This window comes from Gekko japonicus, unplaced genomic scaffold (genome assembly GCF_001447785.1).
Source record: "Gekko japonicus isolate JY-2015 unplaced genomic scaffold, Gekko_japonicus_V1.1 scaffold640, whole genome shotgun sequence".
Taxonomy (NCBI): Eukaryota; Metazoa; Chordata; class Lepidosauria; order Squamata; family Gekkonidae; genus Gekko; species Gekko japonicus.
Window position 1 is genome coordinate 99,935 of NW_015174860.1, and position 25,808 is coordinate 125,742.

At 45.9% G+C, this 25,808-nt stretch overlaps 1 protein-coding gene and 1 long non-coding RNA gene across 2 annotated transcripts in view; both read right to left on the reverse strand.

Moving 5' to 3' along the window:
• LOC107121704 (receptor-type tyrosine-protein phosphatase V-like) overlaps nt 1-11,239 on the reverse strand; it is a gene marked incomplete at its 3' end in the record, with an annotated part of 53,150 nt that extends 41,911 nt beyond the window's left edge. Inside the window, exons 1-6 of the mRNA XM_015424673.1 lie at nt 11,152-11,239; nt 6,918-7,187; nt 5,884-6,153; nt 4,117-4,389; nt 3,297-3,563; nt 1,795-2,067 (exon numbers count right to left, since the gene is read on the reverse strand). Coding sequence (XP_015280159.1) covers nt 1,795-2,067; nt 3,297-3,563; nt 4,117-4,389; nt 5,884-6,153; nt 6,918-7,187; nt 11,152-11,239 — 1,441 coding nt within the window. The remainder of the gene's footprint in view (nt 1-1,794; nt 2,068-3,296; nt 3,564-4,116; nt 4,390-5,883; nt 6,154-6,917; nt 7,188-11,151) is intronic.
• Nucleotides 11,240-19,146: 7,907 nt separating this feature from the next.
• LOC107121708 overlaps nt 19,147-25,808 on the reverse strand; it is a 25,907-nt gene continuing 19,245 nt past the window's right edge. The window contains exons 2-3 of the long non-coding RNA XR_001482873.1: nt 23,016-23,099; nt 19,147-19,211 (exon numbers count right to left, since the gene is read on the reverse strand). This is a non-coding gene — a long non-coding RNA (uncharacterized LOC107121708). The remainder of the gene's footprint in view (nt 19,212-23,015; nt 23,100-25,808) is intronic.

A 25,808-nucleotide genomic window follows, 5' to 3' on the forward strand; every position in this document is an offset into this window, starting at 1 on the left:
GAAGGTCAGAGCTTGCTTTAGGCTTTTTCACTCCACTCTAACCAAATAACAAAACCTCCCAGCAAGCCAGCAATGGATTGTGTCTGTCCTGACTCTGGAAAGCATCTCCTTACTGATGTCAAACTTATCTCTCTGGCACATATGCACCAATGCTCCATTCCATGAGCAGCACCAGCAAGGTGTTCTTTTCCCTTTTTCCTACCCGAACTGCAGCCCTCTTTTTCACTTCCTCCAGTCCTGATTGATATGCATTTGCTCCTCTGCAATTCTTGTCACATTTTACTTCTCCCTATCCGTTTCCTATTATACTACTCTAATTCCTTGCATCACAGAATATTACACCTTCTTTCTTTTTTCTGTCCATAGTTATGCCTGAATAGCAGTTGCATAAAGTATAACTAAGAAAAGAAAGGGGCTTTCATGAACAGAAGCAGAATTACTGGCCCAGGCAGCTCAGTCATGGAAGGGTTTCCAGGCCCAGCTTGGCAACCAGTGGGACACTCGGGGAGGACAGGAGGGGGCAGCTGTTGGTGACCCCAGAAGTGACATTGCCAGAAATTCTTGGTAAAACCAGTTTTTTTGGCAGTTACTAGGAGGGCTGTCATCACTTCTGGGTTTTTCCTGGAAGTAACATCACACCATAGACCCAACAGCCCTTTTAAATATTTTTCTCCCAGTGCCGCTCTGAGTGTTGGTGGGAAACAGGAACTGGGGGCAGGGGGACTGGCAACTGTAGGGACAAGTAAACGTCATAGGGCTGTGGGGACAGCTGCAAGCCCATAGCCAGAAAATGGTCCATTCATGTGGATCTAGCCACACTGGTGGTGGAAAGTGCAATCAAGTCACAGCTGACTTCTGGCAACCCCATGCAGTTTTCAAAGCAACAGACAAAGAGGGCTGGTTTGCCATTGCCTGCTCTGTAGTGGCTCAAGTGGTTAAGACGCTGAACTGCAGGCTGTGAAAGGTCGGTAGTTCAGCAGTTCGAGACCCGGGTGCCACATGACAGAGTCCATTTCACAAAATAATTTTTTTTCTTTCATGAACCATGGCATTATGGTGGTAGGATCTACATTACAAGCTGTTGCTTTTTTCTGAGATTCCTGCATTCCTAATGGTAGCAAGAAATTGCAAGTAGATAAATAGGTACCACTTCGGTGAGTAGGTAACAGCGTTCCGTGCGCCTTGGTGATTAGTCACGCCGGCCACATGACCACGGCAACGTCTTCAGACAGCGCTGGCTCTTCGGCTTTGAAACAGAGATGAGCACCGCAACCCTAGAGTCAGATTCGACTGGCTTTCGAGCAAGGGAACCTTTACCTTTTACTCTGTAGTAGCAACCCCTGGACATCTTTGGTGATCTCCCATCCAAGTTTTAACCAGGACCGACTCTGTTTAGCTTACAAGATCTGAGGAGATCAGGCTAGCAACACTCCCAGACAGCAAAAGCAAGATGGCAAGAGCAGGCCCCTCCAGTATCTGCTGGATTTTGAACTTGTATCATAGTTATAAAGCAGACTCATCTCCCCCTAAAGCAAAAGTTGAGTTTGCCCTTTGTAATACTCCCAGTCACCATTTCCTTGCTTTCCTTTCCTTTCTTCCAGTGCTTCCTCCCATTTTCACAAATAGCTCTTGTGTGTCCACAGTAAACTCTTCCCTTGTTTCATGGTGTGTGTTGCTCTGATAGCGACTCTATTCTCTTTGCCTGTGTGTACAGGAACTAACTCCAAATGCAATTCAGGGACAAAACTTGCCCTGGGAACACTCTAGCCCTTCTCATGAGAGTGCCATACTTACATGTCCAGTCACTGGCCGTTTGAGCGGGAGACTGGAATGGGCCAGCCACGCCGACCATCCTCAGGGTGTACTGACGTCCAGGGACCAGCCTGTCGAAGATGGCGTCTGTCCTGCCCTTTCCTATGGTCACATTTTGGATCTCCTGCTGGGATTTGGTTTCCAACAGGGTTCCTATGTAATGGCCTTTGCCCCCAGAGGGGTTTTGCCAAGAGGCATGCAGTGACGTGCTGCGACCTTCGCTGCTGAGGCTCAGGTGGCCTGGAGGCAAAGGATCTGAAAGGAGAAGGTCAGAGCTTGCTTTAGGCTTTTTCACCCCACTCTAACCAAATAACAAAACCTCCCAGCAAGCCAGCAATGGATTGTGTCTGTCCTGACTCTGGAAAACATCTCCTTACTGATGTCAAACTTATCCCTCTGGCACATATGCACCAATGCTCCATTCCATGAGCAGCACCAGCAAGGTGTTCTTTTCCCTTTTTCCTACCCGAACTGCAGCCCTCTTTTTCACTTCCTCCAGTCCTGATTGATATGCATTTGCTCCTCTGCAATTCTTGTCACATTTTACTTCTCCCTATCCGTTTCCTATTATACTACTCTAATTCCTTGCATCACAGAATATTACACCTTCTTTCTTTTTTCTGTCCATAGTTATGCCTGAATAGCAGTTGCATAAAGTATAACTAAGAAAAGAAAGGGGCTTTCATGAACAGAAGCAGAATTACTGGCCCAGGCAGCTCAGTCATGGAAGGGTTTCCAGGCCCAGCTTGGCAACCAGTGGGACACTCGGGGAGGACAGGAGGGGGCAGCTGTTGGTGACCCCAGAAGTGACATTGCCAGAAATTCTTGGTAAAACCAGTTTTTTTGGCAGTTACTAGGAGGGCTGTCATCACTTCTGGGTTTTTCCTGGAAGTAACATCACACCATAGACCCAACAGCCCTTTTAAATATTTTTCTCCCAGTGCCGCTCTGAGTGTTGGTGGGAAACAGGAACTGGGGGCAGGGGGACTGGCAACTGTAGGGACAAGTAAAATTCTTAGGGCTGTGGGGACAGCTGCAAGCCCATAGCCAGAAAATGGTCCATTCATGCCATTTCACAAAATAATTTTTTTTCTTTCATGAACCATGGCATTATGGTGGTAGGATCTACATTACAAGCTGTTGCTTTTTTCTGAGATTCCTGCATTCCTAATGGTAGGATTTGCCCTGAAGTAGACAATTCAAAGACAAGGAGTATAACTTAAACCCAACAGAACTCAGACTGGTCTTTTGCTTCCAGCATCTGCACAGCTGTATTCTGTACAAGTCAGAGGAGCAAACAGCCAGTCCTGAGAGCCAATCAAAAGTCCCCACTGGCTTCATGCAGCCAGTGTGACTGACTCCAATCCAAGTGCAAAGCCCGCCAGAAAGAGCAGAACAACTTGTGCTTTCTTTGGCAATCACTAGCAGCTTCTAGTAGTGTTAAAGTATTCATGATCATATATTGCGCTTCCTTTGATACTCACAGGTCCAGTTCATGAGGCGAAGGGGCAGGGAGATGTAGGGCCCAGCGACAGTGCTGATCTCCCACATATAGTGAGTGCCTGGGTTTAACTGCTCATAGCGCAGGCTGGAATTGCCCTTAGAGAGTGAATTGTTTTGCACCAGCGTGGGCGGTTCTGTGGTGTACAGTGCTGCCACATAGCCAGTCCCAGCCGCCTCTTGCCACCAAGCATGAAGCATGTGGGCACTGCCCTGGCTTGACAGGCTGCCATCTGATGGAGCTATGGGATCTGGAAAAGGGAAAGCAAAATACAACATTATGTACAGGGCTTCTCACAAAAAAACACCCCTGAGTTGATCCCATATGTGGAGTGCTTCTTTTGGGACACAAGCAACAAAAAAGAAAAGCCTCTTCCACAAGGCTGCTAGTGGTGTTTTTCTGCAGCATTCAGGTCATGGGGTACACATAAGTATCAGAATCCTCCCCTGCTCAGGCCCAGTTCTCACACTAGAGTAAGTGCCATCCAATTCCAACAGCATAATGGAATTCCGGTGATTTGTGTTGCTCCAAAATCTCTCAGACACACAACTAAGATGGAGTGGAGTCCCTCTCTCTCTAAACTTCTAGATAGTTGGGATGAAGGAACCTCTTTCCATGAGAGGAAAGCAAAGCAACTGTTTTAGCCTGAAGAGAGCATGCATTCTTCTTCCACAGTGCCCACACGGGTGGCACCCAATCTGCATGTCCTTCTTTCAAACATCATTCAAATGCCTGTCTTCCCCACCCTGTTACCAGTTTCAGCAGCAGTCAAGCCCTCCTGCCCACATTGAGACCAAGCTTACATGTCCAAGCCGAGACGCTTTGAGAAGATGCTCTGTGGGGCCCAGCAACAGCGGTTACCCAGGCAATGTAGCGAGTCCCAGGAGTCAGGCCACGGAAGACATGGTGCGTGCTGTGCGCTGCTACTGTCAGATTTCGGAGGGGTGTGCTGCTCTTTCCCTCCTGCAGAGTCACCAGATAGAATTCTCTTTCTCCAGCTGGGGATTCCCATGATGCCTTCAAGGTGTTGTTTTTGCCAGAGTTGACCAAGCTCACACTGGTTGGGCTCAGAGGGTCTGTGGAGACCATCAGTCACAATGAATGCCCAGAGAATAATAGACTAAGTCTTTAGGGAGGGACGCTTATTGGATGTATTGAACTGAGTGACTGTTTTGTTATAGATACCTTAGAAATAAAGATACACACATATCTTTACCAGCACTCAAATAAACTTCTGGCTCTCTAGCCTTATCCTTGAGGACAACATCAGCTAACTAGCACTTCTGTGAGTGGGGTCCCATCCTACTCATTAGGGTGGACACAACATATTAGATTGACATTTCTTACAGACACCCATCTAAATATGCAAAAAAAAATTTGATCCACTGCATCTACTCTGTATTGCTCAAGTCAGTAGGAGAAGATTCAACTGTCCATTAACAAAAACAAATACAGAGGGTATCTCTGTTATCACAAAAATGTTGGATAGCAAGGAAAGCAAAGCTTCAAAGACAAGAAAGAAAATTGGCTAATACTGGGTAGAACAAAAGGGTGTTTTTGTTTTGTTTTTGCAATTAGCGTATTTCTCCCTAATGAAAACTAAACAATTTGTCTGCAGGGATATCTTTTCAGAGCTGGCCAATGGGATTTGAAGGGGCTTTCTGCGAGAGGAACAAATCCATTAATTGTGAAAGATCATTTTAATGACAGAAAGCAAGACTTTTGTTCGCACAGCCTTAATGACACTCTGTAGGTTTCATAAAACAAATATCTCTGGTCTAGCCTTTTGTTGTTCAGTCGCACAGTCGAGTCCAACTCTTCGCGACCCCATGGACAAGATCATGCCAGGCCCTCCTGTCTTCCGCCGTCCTCTGACGGTCTAGCCTTACAGTAGGAGAAATGGGGAAGATCTTCAAAACAGGGAAATGCAAGATTATAAGAGCAGTCCTCCGCAGAGTTATTCCACTCTCAGCCCATGGACATAAACTGGAGTAACCTTGCATAGAATCGCAGTATAGAACCAACACTGTCTCTAAGGAGTAAACTACATATTTGTGGGAGATCCATGATCAGGTTCTCCCATGTATTTTTCATCCTTAGAAAGCATCAGGTCCTCCCCCCCCCCCCCCCCCCCCATACCAACTGGTGCCGTAGCATGGCGAAAGGAACCCATTCTTTCTGAATCCATTTTAAAAACAGAAATTAGTCCCCTAAATTGCTGTTATCCCCAGGAGTAAAAAAATGGAGAAGCCAATCTCTATTAGGAAAACCACACAGGGAGAAATGGTTAAATCCTCCTATGTCTAGGTCATGGCCCTGAACCAAATTGGGGGACTACCTTCCTGCACAGCTGTCTGAACGTTAATTTTATCTTCAACTCTGACATGTTCATGCTCAATGCTTTAATCACTGGTATTAAAACTGAGACAGAGAGGGCCCCACGATGTTTCTGGAACCACCACCTGATTGGCTGAGGTGAGTTTGGCCACCCATTTCATCGACACCTTATTCCACCTTGAGGCCTGTCTTGCTTTGATAGTGCCACAAACAGTATCCTGTCCCATACTCACATGTATAAGCAGTGGCACTGGGCCCCTCAGCCTCATAATGCCCAGCTGACACCCTGACCTTCAGGAAGTAGGGGGTGCCAGGTTGCAGATGCTGGAAAGTGTAGCTGTCCACACCCTTCCTGGTTGACACAGTGATGCTTTCAGTAGGGATGCGGAGGTTTTGGAGGGTGAAATACAGCCATTCTGCTCCCTCTGTGCCAGCCCATGAGGCGGTAAGGCTGGAGTTGGAACGCCTGCTCCGTAAAGTCAGTGATTTAGGGGCGACAGGGGCTGTAGGGACAAATCATAGCCAAAGGAAGTCAGTGCTCATTGCATGACTCCAAAAACAAAAAATAGAAACAAGGGGCCAACACAGCCCAGGCCAGTCATGCCTTAAGAGTGGACATTTGGGCAGCCTTGCAAATAAGTCAACTCATCAAAGCTACTAGGCCGTTTTAGGAGTCTGCCCATAAACACATACCTGTGCCAGTCACTTGTGGTACATCAGTGGCTGACAAAAAGAAAAGCATCAATTATTTCCAGTTTACAAACACTGCCTGCAGGTGATACCCTCACCAGAGAGATAACTAGGTGAGTACATATTTACAAATTTAACCTCATGAGCACTACCAGACATTACGAGTTAATCTAGTCTGAATTATTAGCGCTTGCATATTCTCTCTCCTCTTTCTCATTGTCAAGAATGTGAATAAAGTAAAGTAATAGGCCCCAGATCAGAATGGTACAGTGGACAGTGTCAGACTAGGGTCCGGGAGATCCAGGTTCAAGTCTCTCAGGCCTCCACCTTGGCCATGAAGCTCACTAAGTGATCCTGTGTCAAGTCAGTGTCTTTCAGTCTAATAAACCTAACAGGGTTCTTGTGAAAAGAAAACAGGGAAGAGGAAATCGTATACACTACCCCGACTTCTCTGGAAGAATGGCAGGATAAAAATGCACTAGATAGATAAAGAGATGGATCCCTAGAGATGCCTCCATCTCTGCAGAGTTGCTTTTACCCTCCAACGTCTCCTGGCCAGAACACCAACTTCCCCTACCTGTCCATTGCTGTACACTGGTGCTTGCTGCCAAGTGACCCGCCAGTGTAGTGATGCGCAGGGCATACTTGCTGCCAGCCAGAAGCCTCTCAAACTGGAAAGTGGTGGCTCCTTTTGGAAGGGTCACATTCTTCACAGGGGCCTGAGATTCTGTGTGGTAGAGAACCAGCTGGTAGCCATCTTTCCCACCAGGGGCTTCACTCCAGGAGGCCACGAGCACAGAAGGGTTGCTCTGAGTGCTCAGGATCACGTCCTTTGCAGGGGAAGGAGCTAAAACAAGATGCAGGTTCAAAGACTGAACTTGCCACTGAGTAAGAGTGTCTAGGCTAGTACCATGTATTGTATATTCTTTATCAGATTCCCAAATCTATGTTTGAACCTGATGTCCACATCCTGGCCAGATTCCCAAAACAGTTTTTTGTTGTTGTTTGTTATAGTCCATCTCAAGAGTGTTGAGTTTGCAACTTGATCCATGCTTTGCAGAGTGGTCCTAAACACAGTTACACCCTTTTAAGACCATTGAAGTTAATAGACTTAGAAGGGTGTGATTCTGCTGAGGACTGCACTGTTAAAGTCTCACAATCCTTTTTAACCCCATACAGGCAGGGGTCATTTCCTGCAGGAGCGCACAGGATCGGAGCTCCGGCAGTAAAGAGCCCAGGGGGCCGACACATGCAACGAGCCCCACCCCCTGCTCCCAGCAGCCCTCAGTCAGAGCAAGAAGCAGCCAGGTAAGTTGCAGAGCCCCCCCAGCCCAAAACAGTCCAGTGGCACCTTTAAGACCAAGTTTTATTCAGGTACAAGCTCTCCCTCCTCTGCGAGGACAGATCTGCATGCCCCCCCCAATAGCTAGCAATCCAAAACAGTCCAGTGGAGCCTTAGCAGTGGGTGTTGCCTTCTGACACACTTCCGGTGATGTCAGGGTGTGTGGCATATGCAAATAAGTTATGCTAATGAGCTCCTGCACCTCTTTTTCTAAGAAATGGCCCCGGCATATAGGGCAACCTGTATGAAAGCCTCATACATAGATGTATACGTTTATTATCAATCAATCAACATTTGTTACAATCAACAGCAATGTTTCCTCTAAGCTGTGAGCAAAAATGCTTCTTCATGAGCCAAAAGAGCTACTAGCATTAAAATTGTGAGCAAGCCTACATTTGAGTATTGCGTAAATTAGTTTTTTAGAAGATTATGACCATAACCTTGTAAAACTCTCAGAATGAATTATTTTAAACTATAGTTTAAGAATGATTTAAACTTTAAATCATTCTTAAAATATAGTTTAAAATAATTCATTCTAAAAAATCTGTGTGCCAGCACACGCTAGCACAGTTTAGGGAGAACACTGCTATCAACTTGGTTTCCCCTAAATTGGCTGCAGATGTGACCTCTGCCCTCAAAGAGCATGTTCCTGTGTATTGTACTAGAGACAGGGGGCTTGTGATGATCCCAGGGCAGAAAGAAATGATGCCTTGAGCTTTAAAGCCCTCCCTCCTTAGGATCAGTGCGGAGAATATCTACATAAGGTAGTTTCATTGTGACTTTGCCTCCTTCCATTGTTCAACAAAATAACTGGATGTATCCTTTCATTTCCCATTTCACTGTGGGAATCACCTGCTGAGAAGGAGCACTGATTATTAAATGGTGTCAATACTGCAATTAGAAGAACCCACCACTGTGGCAGCTGTTGTTGCACTGCTCAGAGGTAACAGGCCAGGAAGCTGCAGTGAACAGGAAGGGTCAACAAGAAGAGCAATATAAAGCTTACAGAAATTGGTGGCTTCTATTCCAAAACGTAATAGGGAACAAATGGGACGCTTGAAGATTGTTACTTGTGTCTTCTGGACCCATGGCTCTAATTGCATATATGAAAGATAGCAATTGTGCCACTATTCAACAGTTGTAGAACCACCTTGAGACTAACTAGCTGGTTAGGGTGGCTGGGACTTTTCCTGAGGAAGCTGGAGGTGAGCCCAGCTTTCCACTCCCCCCCATACAAAGATCTGCAGCTGGGCAACAAAAGCGCACTCAGCATATGCTCAGAGAGGCACTCCTTGCATGGCAAAGGCAACTCTCCACTGCTGAGCAGGGTTCCACACATGTCAGATGAAGATAGACGCTCAACCCACCCCAACTGGAGAAGTGCAACATGGTGAGAGACCAGGACGGAGGGAAGTGTTGCTCCCCCGGTATCTGCTAGCCTCAGGGGCACCCTCTCTGCTTGGCTTCTGCTGCCATGCCAAACAGGGCACCTCAGTGGGCACGTCTGCTTGGGCTGTCTCTCTCTTGCTCCACCCTCCCATTGTGCAACAGTTTCAACAGGGTGGCTCACAGTTAACAATGCATAAATAACAATAAAATCTACTAAAACAGTTCAATTATACATTAAAAATCATAAGGTGCTGGTGATATTCCTCCATTGTTTACGATCGCGTACAAATAAGTGGGATAGCAGTCAACACTCATTCTGCTCTCTGGGCCAAACTCTGTAATAGAGATTACTGATGGTAATAATAGTGGCGCCTCCTCAACTGAAGGCCTGGTGGAGGAGTTCCTTCTTACAGGCCCTACGGAACTGTAAAAGATCCCGCAGGGCCCTGATCTCTTCCGGGAGCTCATTCTACCACTACGGAGCCTAGACTTGCAAAGTCCCCCCGGGGGGCGGGGAAACCCCCACTCCAGAGGCCCGTTCCCCGTCGCTGGCGGATCGGGCCCTGGGGGAACCCCACCTCGATGTGCACGTCACCCGGAAGTGACGCGATTACGCCGGGCACGCTGAGGGTGGGGCCACGGTCGTCTGAGGGAAAACTCTATGGTTTTCCCTCAGATGGTCGTGGCCCCGCTCCCAGCGTGCCCAGCGTGGTTGCGTCACCTCTGAGTGACGTGGATGCGGTGCGTGCGCTCCAGCCGCCAGCCAGGAGTCCCCCGCTGTGATGAAATTTGGACTTGGCAACCCTAACGGAGCCACCACTGAGAAGGTCCTGGCCCTGGTGGTGGTAAGCCTGGCGTCCTTGGGGGCCAGGAGGGTCAATCGGTTTTGCGACTTCAACCAAAGTGCTCTCTGAGGTATATATGGGGAAAGGCGGTCCCATAGGTATGTCGGACCCTGGCCATATAAGGCTTTAAAGGTAAGTACCAGCACCTTGAAGCGAATCCGGTATGCTATTGGCATACAGCGGCAGAGCCAGGAAAGGAAAGAAGGAGGTGCTGAGTGAGGAGAGGGTTGTGGCAGGGGTGGCTTCAGTCCTGTCATGCACTCCTGAAGCAGCCACTGGGGCAGGAGATGCCTGAAGGAAGGAGGCGTGAGCGAGCAGCAGCTGGAATTTCATCACCCTGTGCTGAGCCAAAAAGCTGTTCAGTAAGGGCTAAAAAATCTGTGTGCCAGCACAAGCTAGCACAGTTTAGCAAAAACACTGATCAACAGGTCAATCAACAACAAAGCACAGTTTACATATAAATGTAAAATAAATCTATAGAAATTAAAATACATGTTTTAATATAGGTAAGACACATGCTGTGGTGTCGTATTTCAAACAGTTTTCATAATGTATGTGACTCACACTGCCTCCTGCTACAGCTTGATGCTGAAAGTCTGGAGAACAAATCATACGCAACTCATTAGGAGTATACTGCTTTGCTAAAAATAGGTATTGTGGAAAGAATACTGTGCATTTTTGCTGATGAATGTATACAAACATTTGGTATTCTAAAGCATTGTCATAAGCCTGGAAAGAGCTCCATAATGCTGTACAGTTTGTCCGAAACAGAGTCACCCATATCAATTGATCTAAGAGAAAACCAGAAGACCTGGGACTACTTCTGTAATCAGCGGTTCCTGCAGTTGCAAAGAATTCTGGGAAAGACCTCCTGCAATATAACCACCAGAAACACTTCTAAGATGTCACCAGACAGGATCTGGTGCTCTGACTGTACACACAAACACATCCGTCTTGGATGCAAATCAAAGGAAGAGAAATTCCTTCTTGCAGCATGGCCAGAAGCATAAGATTTGGTGTATGTTTATTACTTATATAAAAAAATAATGAGAGAAACAGGGAGTAAGAAAGCTAGAAATATTCTAAGCTGACCTAAGCAAATTTACTTGGAAATAAACTCCATTCCAGTTAATGAGACTGACTTCCAAGTCAAGAAAAACAGAAGGACTGAGATATTAATGGAAACAATCTTAGAATACACGTGTCTGGGGTCGGCGCCACTGCCCCACACTTACCCCAAGAGACTGCAGGCCCCACCAAAGACATGCTGCCCCAGCAAGCCTTGAAGCTGGGAAAGTTGTCTGCCTGGTTGCAGCAGGGCATGGCCTTGACCAAGTCTACTCAGGAGTCAGCCAGTTTGAAGGAGCCCAGCTGGCTCTCAACAGCATGCTCAGCAGCAAAAGCCAACCCAGCCCAGTTTCTACTGGAAAAGGACTCTGAAACTGAGACCCAGGGCAACTCTGACAGGGGAGCAGGGATGGCAGGCAGCACTGACCTTCTTAGAGGAGGTCAGGCAGGGCAGCCAGCTCTTTAAAGAAGTTCAGAGGGAAGGGCCAGGGAGCTCACTACTCCAAGGCAAGTATCTATTGGCCAAGGGGCCTGTCACTTCCCAGGTCTGGATTGGGGAGAGAAGATTGGCTGAGCCCAGGGCTGGCCCTCTCTTGGGGAAGCATTTAAAAGCTGTTCTCAGGAGCAGCCAGGGAGGAAGAGCTAGACCCATTCCCTGGCAAGTGGGAGTAGGTACTTGGCAGAGCAATGTGGGGAAATTGGGTGAAAGGAAGCCTTCTCTTGCTCTATCCTGAGGCACTTGCCCAGCACAAAAGAGTGAGACAGCTCCGGAGTCAGACCCAGCTCCAGTGGACCCTGACAGCACCCAAATAACATGTGCCTTTAGGTACCTGATTCAGATGTTTCTGGAATGAAACAATTAAGTTAAGAATGCAGAATGGAATCATCATATAAAAATAATAATCAGAGAATAGCTCTTCTCACAGAAAGGCATTGGAAGAGGTAACTGATTCAAAAGGTACAACACTGCGCAAAAGATGGGTGAAATATACACTTTTATTGGCCCAAGGCCAATAGAAATTCGTGGTGAGTACTGCAGGCAGAAGGACAGGGAAAACCTTTATATCTAGCTCATGGACTTTGACCCAGCTAGAGAAACTCTGGAATAATTAACATAAACTCACTTTTGATCCAAAATCCAAACCACGTGTTATGGTTGAGACAATTCTCAGTGCTTAGTCCATAGTTGATCATGCATTTTTGTAACATCTGAAGGGTTTTCATGCGTTCATGTCTGAAGGGTGAATATGCTCCCCCACCCCCTCCAAAGAACCAAGGTAGATAGAATCCCAGAACACATGTATTTTCAGGCCATAGGACAGTGATGAGTAACAGAAAGTATTAGCTGAAAGCAGAAAGATTGTTCCACTGTTGCTGCCTTTTAGTCTGGGCAATATAAATAATCCCTTTGGTTTCTGCACTTTCAGCCATATACCATGAAGTTTCCACTGGGCATACTCCCCAGACCAACAAAACTTGCTTCCTTCCTGCCCCACCAAGTAACTCTCATTTCAGAAAGCCATAGGAAGGGATATATGCTACTTTCACCTGCATGGCATAGTGTGCCAATGGAAGGTTTCTCCTGAATAATGCATTGTGCTGAGCTCATATAGTCACCATGTATCCAAACACACCAACTCTGCATTCAAAATGATAAAAAAATGTATCATTCTCCAGCTTACCCGTTTGCCCAGTGACTCTCCTACTGGAATTCTGTGCACAAGGCAGTTGGGCAGTGACTTCAATTCTGTACTGTGTCCCTGGAAGCAAGCCCTGGAAGCTGAAGCTGGTAGCATTGAACTCAGTGGATCCATTCTGCAGCAAAGTATTAGTCTCTGAGACATAAAGAGCCAGCGAGAAGCCTTGGACCTCTCTCGAAAGTTTGTTCCATGTCAGGAACAGGGAGTCAGAGTGGCCGTGATTGCTGACACTGACTTTCAGGAGGGGTCCTACAGGAAGGAGGAATATTTGTTTGTACAATATCTATATATATATAAAAGAAAGTGTCCTCACTGTAAAATCAATGCCCAGGCCAAACCCCCGGACCTAGAAACATGAAAATCAGAGAGAGCACACCTATCATGATGTAGATGCTCACTAAGAAGGGATTTTTAGAAATTGGACCTCTAAGGGGGTCAAAAGGGGTAAAATGTGCTCCTCCTATTGGTTCCTATGTGGCTGCCAAGCTGCTGCCTCCTTGCACCCCCACTCTCTGATTGGTCAGCTGCAGAGGTCAATGTTCTGAGGTAAAAAAAAAACAGTTACAGGAAACTGCAGAGAGCTAAGGGCAGTTGAGGAAATCAGGAATGGCCAACCACCTGTGAGGTGCAGCAATGCTGCTGGCCCAGCCTCCTGGATGGCTTCAAACATGGCCCCCACCTCCTACATCTGACAGGCAGCTGTCTGTCAGGTGCAGCAGTGGGTGCAGGGTGCGTAAAGCCATCAGGGAGCCCATCCCAGCAGTAAATCTTAGCGATCCTGCCATCCCAGCCTCCACAATGGCTTACAATACCCCTCCTTCACCTACAATGAACAGACAGCTGCCTGTCAGGTGTAGGAGAGGGGATTGGAGCTTACAGCCATCAGGGAGCCTTGCTCAGCAGGATTGCCTTAATGCTGCTGCTGGCCCAGCCTCCCCCATGCCTTTAAAAACAACCTCCCCCTTACACCAGAAAGGCGGGTGCCTGTCAGGTGTAAGAGCAGGGTCAGGGTACTTTAAGCCATCAGGGAGGCCACCCAAGCAGAAACACCTTAGCAATGCTGCTGGGCCAGCCTCCCCAATGGCTTTAGACACATTCCCACCCACCCCTCCTCCACCTGACAGGCAATTTTCTATCAGGGGCAGGAGCAGGGGCAGAGCATTGAAAGCCATTGGGGAGCCTGCCCAAGCAGCATCACCTTAGTAATCCTGCTGGCCCAGGCTCCCCGATGCCTTCAGACACACTACCCCACCTGCACCTAACAGACAACCACCTGTGAAGGGTTTGAAGGGGCACAGAGTCCTTAAAGCCATCAGGGAGGCTTGCTTACCAGGATTGCCTTTAGCACTACTGCTGGCCCAGCCTGCATGATGCCTTTAAACACACCCCCCCCCTTACACCAGACATGTGGGTGTTTGTCAGGTGTAGGAGCAGGGTTAGGGTACTTTAATCCATCAGGGAGGCTGCCCCAGCAGGATCACCTTAGTGGAGGATCACCTCTCCAATGGCTTTAGCCATACTCCCACCCACTATGGAAATATACCCCAAATTTGTAAAAAAGTGGTTTCCTGTATTGGATTATTTAACTTCTCATGTGGGTTCTAGAAAATTGGTTCATATGAACTTGCTTAATATCTGATTGCTCAGATGTTGTTTTGAATACATAGTTATGCCCTTCTTAAATATAACATCAATGAGAAGGATTTTTGTAAAAAAAAAAAATGTATGCCCTGCACCCCTCCACCCCCAATTCAATGCCCAGGCCAAACCCCTGCACCAAGAAACCCAAAATAAGTGGAGTACATTCCTACCATAACGTCAACCCCCACTCCAAAGATATTTCTGAGAAACACAACCTCTAAGGAAGTAAAAAGGGGGCAAAATGTGTTTCCCAACTAGCTTCCCATGTGCCTGGCAGGCTGCTGCCGCCCCCCCCCAAAAAAAAAATAGTCAACTGTGTAGTTCAGAGTTCTGAGGTAAAACCTGCCTGCTTGCACTCACCTCCCTCTGATTGCTCAGCTGTGGATATCAATGTTTTGAGGTAAAACCCCCAGTAAAAGAGACTGCAGACAGTTGAGGACAGTTACATACATCAGCGATTGGACCCTACCAGAACTAACAGCCAGGATCTACCCTGATATTGCCAGTATCACGGAGAAGTCCGTGGACAGCCTGTGCAAGTGTGCGAGCATGCCATTCTGACCCCCCAAGAACGACAAGGCTACCATAATTAATGAAACTCTATTTAACTCCTTTGAGGGAGCAGAAATGGAGCACAGATCTGTGGACTCAGTGGTGCAAACAGATGATGTGGTCCACTACTCTCAGCACTCTCAACCCTCCTGGCTTCCCGGCCCACAAGCTTCTCCTCAAAGTGGAGATTCCAGTGATGCTGCTGTGGAACCTCAACCCACTCAAACTCTGCTATGGCACCAGACTGCAAGTGAAGGCCCTCCACAGGAACATCATCGAGGCCACATTGCTCACCAGCAATGCTCGGGAAGTCAGTGTTCATACCATACATACCACTCATACCATCAGAAAAACCCCTCAAGTTCAAGAGGTTGCAGTTCCCCCTCAAGGTCTGCTTTGCTATGACCATCAACAGTGTCCAGCAGACACTGAAGGTGGCAGGAATTGACTTAACAGACGACTGCTTCTCACATGGACAGTTCTATGTGGCCTGCTCCAGAGTGAGCTCACCAAGCAGCCTGGTACTCCTAGCACCTGAGGGCAGAACCACCAATGTGGTCTACAGAGAGGTCTTTCAGTAGAGAAAAAAACACCAGTATGTACGTCTCACTTCCTTTTTTACAGTACAATCTTCTCTATTTGAATTCCTACAACAAATGTTACATTTCAGACTTCAAATCATCAGTATTATAACTGGATTTATGGAACGTAAATATTGTGGTGAAGCATGGGTATCAGGCTGGTATGTAATACACTATTTTGGATTTCTCTTAATTATACTTTGGACCTTTATTTAGGATATTGCTTAAGTATTAGCAATGGGTCTATGTTCTGTGTCATTCCAAAGCTTATTTCTTCCCTGTGTTACTTTTGTGCCAGGCAATGAACTCATCAATCTGGGAATTAGGGGTTGTTGAAACATGTATGCAGTTTAATTAAAGCACAGGGAAATTCCAGATCTGTTACTATCCCACTATGGTTTCCTGAGTTAACAGAATTTGGTTTCACCTGACAGATGTGTGGATAGCAAGTGGGGTTCTTTTTGCCAAAGCTTTTTGGAGGGCCTTTCTGCATATTTTTTCCTGTCTGCAATAAATGGACATTTGTTTCTCATTTCTTGCACACACATTTTGCAGACCTACCTCAACAGTAGCACTTTTGTTCTGGGGACATCACATTTTCCCAGGTACTCAGTGCAATATTTTGTATCTGGATTGAGATGAATATGTTGCCTTTCTGACCTTCCCCCCACACCCCCCCCCCCCCCGGCTTGTGAAATCTGAAATTTTCTAACCATCTTGGAACAGATTGAATTATTGCTGATGTATGCACTATGCATTTTATTGCAGGATTTTTAACTTCTAGTCATTTATGGTATGTTCCTTTCTGTTGTAAGCCGCCCTGAGCCCTGCTTGCAGGGAAGGGTTACCTAAAAATTTAAATAAATAAATAAAATATAATTTTTATGGCAATTTTGGCTGAAAAAATAGCAATCTTGATTGCAAAGTCTGCACTGGCAGAGAGTTATGCTTTCCAGATTGAAAAGTATATTGAGAAAACCTTAACACCCTTACCAGGCATTGCCAATATATCTGGACACTCGAACAATTGTGTCAACTGGCTTCATCAATCACTTCCCTTTCTGCCTTTCTTTGTACATATCTAGAGCACACCATCTGCAGTTAGTCCCTAGTTTTGTGAGAATGAGGTTTACCATGTTTTTCTGCTACTCTCAGCCTTACAGGAAACTGTATGTTCTGAATAGCACTGGGGGAGCTGGCTCTTATAAGTTAACAGCGACGAGAACCAGGGCGTTTTCCTTAGCTGCACCAGTATGGTGGAATCAGCTCCCGAATGAAATCCGCGCTCTGCGGGATCTCCACCAATTCCGCAGAGCGGTAAAAACTGAGCTATTCCGCCAAACGTTTAACAGCCCAGATCAAACACTCTGGCTTTATATGGGCGCCCGCCATGTGCAAACTGTAATGCTCTAATTGTAATTTTATTGTTAATAAGTTATATTGGCTGTTTTATTGACTATTTTTAGATGTACTGCATTAATCTTTACTGGTTTTTAATTGTTGTAAGCCGCACCGAGCCGCTTCGGCGGGAGGGCAGGATAAAAATCTAATTAATAAATAATAAATAAATAAATATATTTTAGAAAGGAGAGAGTCCAGTCTTTTTTGTTTTGCTTCATCATTCCAGGAGAGCCTGTAGCAGATCCTGAAATCCATCTTGTACTGATCATCATGCGATCCGCAAAACAACCTAGCCTCCATTTTAAGAAGGCTACAAAGGATGAGATGGTTAGACAGTGTCATTGATGCAATGAACATGAAATTGAGCAAGCTTCAGAAGACAGCGGAAGACAGGAGGGCCTGGCATGATCTGGTCCATGGGGTCGCGAAGAGTTGGACTCGACTGTGCAACTGAACAACAACAACAAAGTATACTGTGGGATTTCCCATCATATCTTGAAAGATCACCCCCCCATGCACAATTTGATATTCAGCATGTATCTTGATGAAGGGTTCTAGGAAACTCAGAAGTCTGTACTTGTTAGTTTGTCCTGATTTTCAAAATGCATGATATGACATCTTAAACTAAGCCAGCACACTATTTAAATGCTATTTTTTGTTTTATTTGCACTGTTTTTCTAAATTAGTCTGACTTCTACTTCACAGTACTTTGTTTTGCCAGAGTGGTTGAGAATTCTTCCCTTTTGCTGTTGTTCAATTGCACAGTCAAGTCCGACTCTTTGCAACCCCATGGACCACATCACGCCAGGTGAAATATACTGGACGTAGAAGTGATCAACTCATAGTTTATTAGTGATTCAGCAAGAGAAAGAAAAAGAAGAAGAAGAAGAAGAGGAAGAGGAGGAGGAGGAGATTAGATTTATACCCTGCCCTTCACTACCCAAAGGTGTCTCAGAGTGGCTTACAAACCCCTTTCCCTTCCCCTCCCCACAACAGACACCCTGTGAGGTAGGTGGGGCTGAGAGAGCTCTTGACAGAAACTGCTCTTTTTTCAAGAATAGCTCTTATCAGAACTACGGCTTGCCCAAGGTCATCCAGCCAGGTGCAAGTGGAGGAGTGGGGAATCTTACAAGAACAAAAGAAAAATGCAGAACTGGGTATAGGAGAACTGTTTTGGTTTTTATTCTATATTAATTCAAACTTACAGTCTTCGGAGAGCTTTTCTGCCAGAGTTCTGATGGGGGGGTGTAGCAGCTCCTTTCCGGAACTTTGCCTTGAGACCAGCTGTTTTCAGACTGCCCAGGCCTAGCTGTCTCCACAGCTATTCAGACCTCCCTGGTCTACAGCTCTCTCAGGTGTCTTCCATCTCTTGAGGGAATTCTCTGCAGATATCTAGATTTCAGCTCGGCCTTTTTTCTGAAGTCCTTCAGAGCTCTCTCACTCACTCTGGCTAGTTCTACTTATATGTTGAAGGGGGACTGAAAAATCTTTTTATTGGCTCCTACTGACATTTGCTAAAGGGGTCAATTAGATTGCACCATTCTCCCTGCTGTTTTATTGGTTCCTCTCTACCCAGGATAAGGGACCAGTACAACAGCTGTATTATCTCTATTTTTTCTCTAATCAATTAGCTTGGCAGACTCAGAATTTGCATGATTGTTCAGCTTTCTAATATATAGACCTTAAATTCACTCTTAATACATATTTTTTTTCTATTTAAAAATATACACACACATTTTTATTTATTCCCAAGCTGTTATAAGGATAAAAAGGGAAGGACTAGGTATACTACCATGAGCTACTTGGACAGGAGTAAAATGCAAATAGTAGAGATCAGCAAGATAATTATTTCTATCATTTTGTGAACTTTTTTTACTTTTCAGGCTTAAAATTATCTCCCACATTGTACAACATGCACACAGAAGTGCATTATTAGCTATTTTCTTTAAATAAAAGAGATGAACAGCAGGAAGACCTCCTCCCCAGCAATGCCAGTACCATCATGTGAACCTTTAGTTTAAGGTCTGGGGGTGGGGAAACCTTGATGCAGCCCTGTTTGTCTTTTCCCCTGTAATTTTCCTCCATGGAAACCAAGTGAGAAGGGAGTTCCTGGCTGATTTCCTTCCTGGTGAAGAGAACATCTTTGCCTACAGTGAACTCTAGTCTCTCCCCTTCTTGCTTCAGGCAAGAACCTTTCCATGTCTTGTAGATACCCTCAGGTCTCTCTCTCTTTCAAAGCTGGCTCCTGAGAAATACTGCTGGCTCCTCCCAGAAGGAAGAAAACTCACCATTCTCGTCAGCCACTCCTGCTTCTGGATTTCTTTGCCAATTTGTTTGGTTGCATCTGTCATCCTGTGAGGTTGGGATTAAAAAAAAAAAAGACCCTCAGTGGGCACTGTAGTTTTGAAAGCCTAGAGGTGTTCTCAGGACTTGTCCCCGTTACAGTTTTCTGCAGAACTGATTTAGCATTGTAGTATTAACCAGAAACAGGAGAAAGGAATTGCAAGAAAGACACACCAAACTGCACAAGAGAAGAGAGTTGCTCTTTTAGGACTCCTTCACCTGCAATAATGCTGGCCTGTTGCTTAGATTAACAGGGATCAGTGTGTGGATCAGCACAGCCAATATGTGACTTCTCAGTATCAAGGGGAAAGGGGGAAATGCTGAGAACTGCCCCAGCACTGAGCCTATCAAAGCTGATCAGAAGCAGCAAGGTCTGGTTGGCAGCATCCCAGCCCAGCTTGGTACTCCCTAGGAAGCCTGCAATGTCCAGCCCCCTGTTCAAGGGATGTTATGTGCCTTTGCATGTAGCTCTCTTGCTGATGGTTTTTATTAGCCAAAGGGAAGTGATAGAAAAAAGCTGTGTAGAAAAGACGCTATTAACAGTGAACAAATTATATGGATGGTGAAAAACGTACAACAATATTAGAAAGAAATCAATAATCCAAGGATTGCGGTATACAATTAAACAATATGCAGTACACATTATTCCAATTGTACAAAAGTTCGAATATACAAAGTTCAATGAAGATTCTGGATTATTTGCTTTGTTTCAGGTATCTTCTTCAAGAATATAGTACTATTTCACAAGTTCCATAAAATTCAGTGAACAGTCAGATTTCTTCAATCAATTTTAAAAATTCTATTAAGTATTTAAAAAAGGTACAAAGTATCTGAAATTCTAATGACAGGCATCTAGTCACGGTTTACAAGGAAACGAGACACAATACCAGCTTAGCAAAGTTATAGAGTTGTTTCCTTGTAAATATTGGGATGTTTTAATTCTCTTTTTTAATATTTCAGATTGTTCAGAAAATCTATGGCTTTCCTCAGGCTTGTAGAAAGACCTGTTTTGTCTGTTCCTAGCCCCAGTCTCCAGATTTAAAATCCACAGATGGAGCCATATTGAGAATTAGATATATTGATAATAGTACAATACAGTACAACTGGCAAAGTTTCGCACTTGTGCATCTCACACAGCCTGGGTCCTACTTACCCCCCAGTGACTTATTGTCACGCATGTCACTCATCAGCCAGTCACATAAACAGTGAACATATCAAATCAGCTAGCCAGTGATTACAGAGACTGTATTTTTTAAAAAGGCTTACTTTTTGGTGTTCATTTAAGTTGTTATTGATGTTATGTGCATTTTCACACACATTGATGTTATGTGCATCTTCACATGTCCATTTTCACACACTCTTATGGGAAGCAGAGTTCCCACTCATATAATTTAAATAAATAAATAAATAAATTGCCTGGCCTGACCTAGGTAGAATCATAACCAGTGTTCCCTCTGAGCTGAGTTAGTGTGAGCAAGCTCACAGTTTTTTAGCCTCTGGCTCACACATTTTTGTCTTAGCTCAGGAAGGATGGCTCCAGAGCACCCTAATTTATGCAGTAGCCAAATTGCTCACTCACAAGTTTAATGCCAGTAGCTCACAAAGTAGAATTTTTGCTCACAAGACTCCACAGCTTAGAGGTAGTATTGATCATAACCACTGTGCAGGTGCAAAAGCCACTGCAAGGTAAGGAAATTAAACTCTACTACCACAACAAAACAAAACCCCACAACCACCACTACTGCACAGATACAAAGTTGCTAAACAGCTGTTTGAGGCAGACCTAGGGATGCCATTTCTCTGGTCGGGGTAGAACATTCCCCTCCCTGAACGTCTATTGCCACCACCACTCCATTTAGTGGCAAGGGAAAAAGGGGGGGGGGGGCAGCAGAGCAGCAGGTATGGTGTAGTTTGGTGCAGTGGTTAAGTGTGCGGACTCTAATCTGGGAGAGCCGGGTTTGATTCCCCACTCCTCCACTTGCACCTGCTGATGTGACCTTGGGTCAGTCACAAGCTCTGGCACGGCTGTCCTTGAAAAAGAGCAGTTTGTCTCAGAGTTCTCTCAGCCCCACCCACCTCACAGGGTGTCTGTTGTGGGGAAGGGAGGGGAAAGGAGTTTGTAAGCCGCTCTGAGTCACCTTTGGGTAGTGAAGGGTGGAGTATAAATCCAATCTCTTCTACTTCTTCTTCTATGATGATGTCATTTCCAAAGAAAACCCAGAAGTGATGATGGGTAGCTCTGGGAATTGCCAGAAACCCCTATTCCTAGCGTTACCCACCATCATTTCCAGGTTTCCCTAGAGTTACCCACCATCATTTCCCCTGAAGTGATATCATCACACCCATGCTGCTCCCCCACCATGTCCCTGCCCCCAACCTTCCTGCCAGTAGACGGTAGACAGGCAAACAAATTGAACTTTCAGTTCATCTTTGTCTACTGAATATGTTCACCGTGACGTTTTTAGCATCCCTAGTCCATACGCTTAATTTGCTGTTCAAGGCATGGTTACACAGTCTGGTTGAAAAGTTGGCAGCTCCGCCAGACAGATATCTCTGGAACATTTACAAGCAGACCATGGTGGCAATAGCAGTCCCTGGTTGTTGGCAATGGTGATTGTATTTCTCCTCAACATGGAAATTCTACTATTTATATTAGGGCTAGTAGTCAGTGATAAATGAATCCCATTTCCATGGCTGCATTTAATCACATCTTAAAGCTGTCTCTGCTAGTGCTGCTAGCCATCACCACTGTCTGTGTAATTCAATATAAATTATGTATTTTGTGAAGAAGAAGTTTCTTTTGTTGAACAACCTGCCAATCAAATTCTCTGTCCGTCCCCCCCCCCCCATACAATCTAGTATGATAAGAAATGTCCTACATTCACACTCTTCTTGAGTTACCGGTTTCCCTGGGAATAAAGCCATCGAAAATAAAACCAAAATTGGGTCTAAATATATATACCTCTTCAGCATTTTCAGATTTGGCAAGGGTCAGAATAGCATCTCATGTGATGCTGGAATGACAACTTGGAAATCAGCACTGGCTTCCCTCAAGGCAATGTAACTCCTCCCTGAGTCCTACGCCTCACCCTGTCTCCGCCAAGGTTCTCGTGACAGGATGGAAGAGAGGACGGGGCTCTCCTCTTAGGGCTTGAGGGGAACTAACCTGTTTGACTGAATGTTGCTGGCGCTTCTAAGGACCATTTTACTGATAAAACAAGGCCAAAGACTCTCCAGTGCAATGCTTTGAGTGCCTGGACCTTGCTGGGGTGCTGTGCCTGCACCACGCAGTGCTTCAGTCTGACTTCTGCTCATCTGTCTCATTCAGAAAAGCACCCGCGGGAGGGCAAGAATCCTTGCAGAGTGCAGACAGGGCCAGAGATACGAGCTTTGTAGTTTAATTATACACTGAATTCCAAAGAGTATCTGACATTTCCATCAAACTCAAAATTTCAGATTGGGGACTCAGCATGTTTTTGAGTCGGGTGAAGGCTACGTGAGGCGAGGATGTAGGCAAAAGCTAAGTGATGCTAAGAAGCCCCTGGGTCCCTGCGGAGCCTCAGGTGCCAAGAGCAGAAGTCCTCTCCCGCATTGTTACCCCGTTGCCTCACAGTAAGGCTCTGTGGAGAAACTGGGAGAGCCGAGAGGAGACAGACTGCTGTTATGGGCCATGGTGCTAATTCAGTGCAGCTGTGTGGCCTGCAGGCAGGAATGCTGTCATCCCCCAATGGAGCCAATGTATGCAGGCTGGCTGTGTAACTTAAAGCCAGCAGCGACCAGCAAGAAAAGACACAGGAGGAGATTTGGACTTACCTCGACCAGGCTCTGCAGATGTGCCGGCAGAGGTGCCCAAGTCATGGGCAGCAGCAGTAGCAACAGCATTTGGGGCCAGGTACGCTGAAGAGAGGGAACAGCAGAAGTGGAAGAAGCAGCAAGTTAAAACTCTTCAAATGGTAGCAGCCCTCATCCAGCTGTCTTTACAGCAACTCCGGCAAACTTCCTGCATGCATCTGTGACATCAAGGCAGTGGCATTCAGGATGCCTGCAACACCCGGCTGGATTGCTGGGGATTTCAAGGTGTATATGGGTGCCCAGCACGTTTGGGAGAATCAATGCATAAGTTGGTGTGCATGAGAATGTAAAGGGGTTTGTGTGTGTGTGTGTGTGCGCGCGCGCGCGTGAGAGAGAGAGAGAGAGAGAGAGAGAGAGAGAGAGAGTGAGAGAGAGGATACTGGGGGGAGGGAGAACATCCACTGCTCCCTCTGTAAAAGAAACTGTACGTGTGTGGCTCTTTGTGTGAGAGAAAGAGCTAGACTTTCCTGCAGTGTTCCTCCATGTGGGAGTGTCTGTTTCTATGGGTGTGTGCCTCAAAGAGGCTGTCTTTTGTCCTGGTATTCAGAGCCAATTTCTTTTGCGAGAACAAGTTTCTTGGAGTCTAAAGTGACAACTGGGGACGGGACTAGAGGAGGGTTACTCCTCTTGCTTGGAGTGGTAGAGCTGCCCAAAGGAAAGGACAAGAAAAGAGCAAAGCCTCTCAGATCTTCTCTATCGTGGGAATGAGAGAGAGGCTGCCTCTTGGCAGCAGGACTGACTCAACAGAGAACTTGTTTTATTGGTGGAAATTCCAAAGCTCTGGCAGGGTCCAGAAAGGTTTGTTATAGGAATTTCAAGCCTGATGGCACGTAAAGGCTGAGATTGGCTCTAATGATATTTTAGAGTTCCCTGAAAGCAGATCGTGCTGGATGGAGCTGTTTTTCATGGCACTCCAGTGAAAAAATTGTCATGTTCCTTGGAGTCATGAGGTCATGCTCTGGCATCATTAAGATGAACAAAATCTTCTCATTCTGGTCACATTTTCCTTCATCAACCTGCTGGCAAGTTCTCATTGATGATATACTTGAAGTTTGGTCTGAGCTAATGTCTAGCTTTAACTGTTACCTTGGGGGGTTCAACATTTCAAACAGTACAGAGTTTAAGACACTGAAGGATATGGTGCACACACATACAGATGTGCTACAAACTGAGTCATGTACAGGCCCAAGCAACTTTGTTGTGAGTCTGCAAGGATTTATTTCAAATGGACATACACCCACAGGGCCACTTCCAGGTGGTACAGACGCTAAGTCGCTAAAGCTGCAGACCGGAAGTGCCGTGTGACGGACTGAGCTCCTGTCTCTGGCCCCAGCTCCTGCCAATCTAGCAGTTCAAAAGTAAGAAATTGCAAGCAGATAAATAGGTACTGCTTCGGTGGGAAGGTAACAGTGTTCCATGTGCCTCGGTGTTTAGTCATGACGGCCACATGTCCACGGAGAAGTCTTTGGACAGCACTGGCTCTTCGGCTTGGAAACAGAGATGAGCACTGCCCTCTAGAGTCGGATTCGACTGGCTTTCAAGCAAGGGAAACCTTTACCTTTACCTAGAGAAAGACTTCCCCAATTTCTATGGTCAAAACCACAGAGATTGGAGGGATTCCTAGAACATCAACTGGGAGTGGCATCAAAATCCTCCAAACTTCCACCCACAAGTGCTGTCACATCCTCTGTGACACTCGAGGAATTTCCCCAGTTTCTGTGGTCTTTGTCTTAGAGGTGCAGAAAATTTCTAGAGCATCACAGAGGATTTGATGTCACATCCCCTGAAACTCCATCCTCCCCAGATATCACCTCGAAAAATCTCCCAGCACTGGCCAGGGCTGGCAGCTCTATTCCTCTGCCCACATGTGAGCCCTCCCACCATCCATGCTCTCAGCCACTTGCACTGCCTGTAGCCCTGGTAACCCTGCCAGTACATGTTGCTGAGAATCAGATGGTGAAGTGCTACCAACGGAGTGGGCAGGGGAGTGAGCAGACGTAGCCTCTGCCAGATGCCCCACCTCAGGGGTATGCTGACACCAGCCGTGCAACACACGTATACACCACATGGAAGCCACTGGGAAGGTCTACCCAAGTAAACAGAAAGTACAAGTGTGCTCTAAAATCAAGGAGTGGCCTCACATGGGAATGTGGTACAAAAATCTTCATTAAATGATAAACATACAATGCTTATCTGTCACAATATGACAGTCAGACTGATAAACTTTGTGCATCTGATGGAGAACTTGTTTTTGTTATTATTATTTTTTTGGCCCCCCAAAGGGGATTTTTTAATTGCATTTTCTATATAGACTACAAACTATAATGGAAAAAGGGAGGGGTACTACATTTAAGGGAGAAAGAAAAGATAACCACTACTGACTAAAAACCCAAGAGAGGAGATCTTCAAATTAGCTTGTATACAATGCCAATTCTTAAAATGCTATGTTTTATGAACTGTCAGACATGCTTTTATGACTTCTAAATATAACTCTTATGAAAAGACCCCTCAGCATCTCCATATTAAAAACAACAGAACAAAATTTATCAGAGGCACCATTCAGAGTCCTTCAACCCTCATTTTTTCTTATCTTGTCTCTTCCGCAGTTTATAAGGACTTTTAGGAGACGCTGCCCCCTTCTCAGACAGAGAGTCCTCCCCAGAAGACCCCGAGTCCAGCTCGCTGCTGGACTTACTGTCCTTTTCATCTTCATCCACCTCCTCTGGCTCACCCAGCTGGATTCTCAAAAAGTCC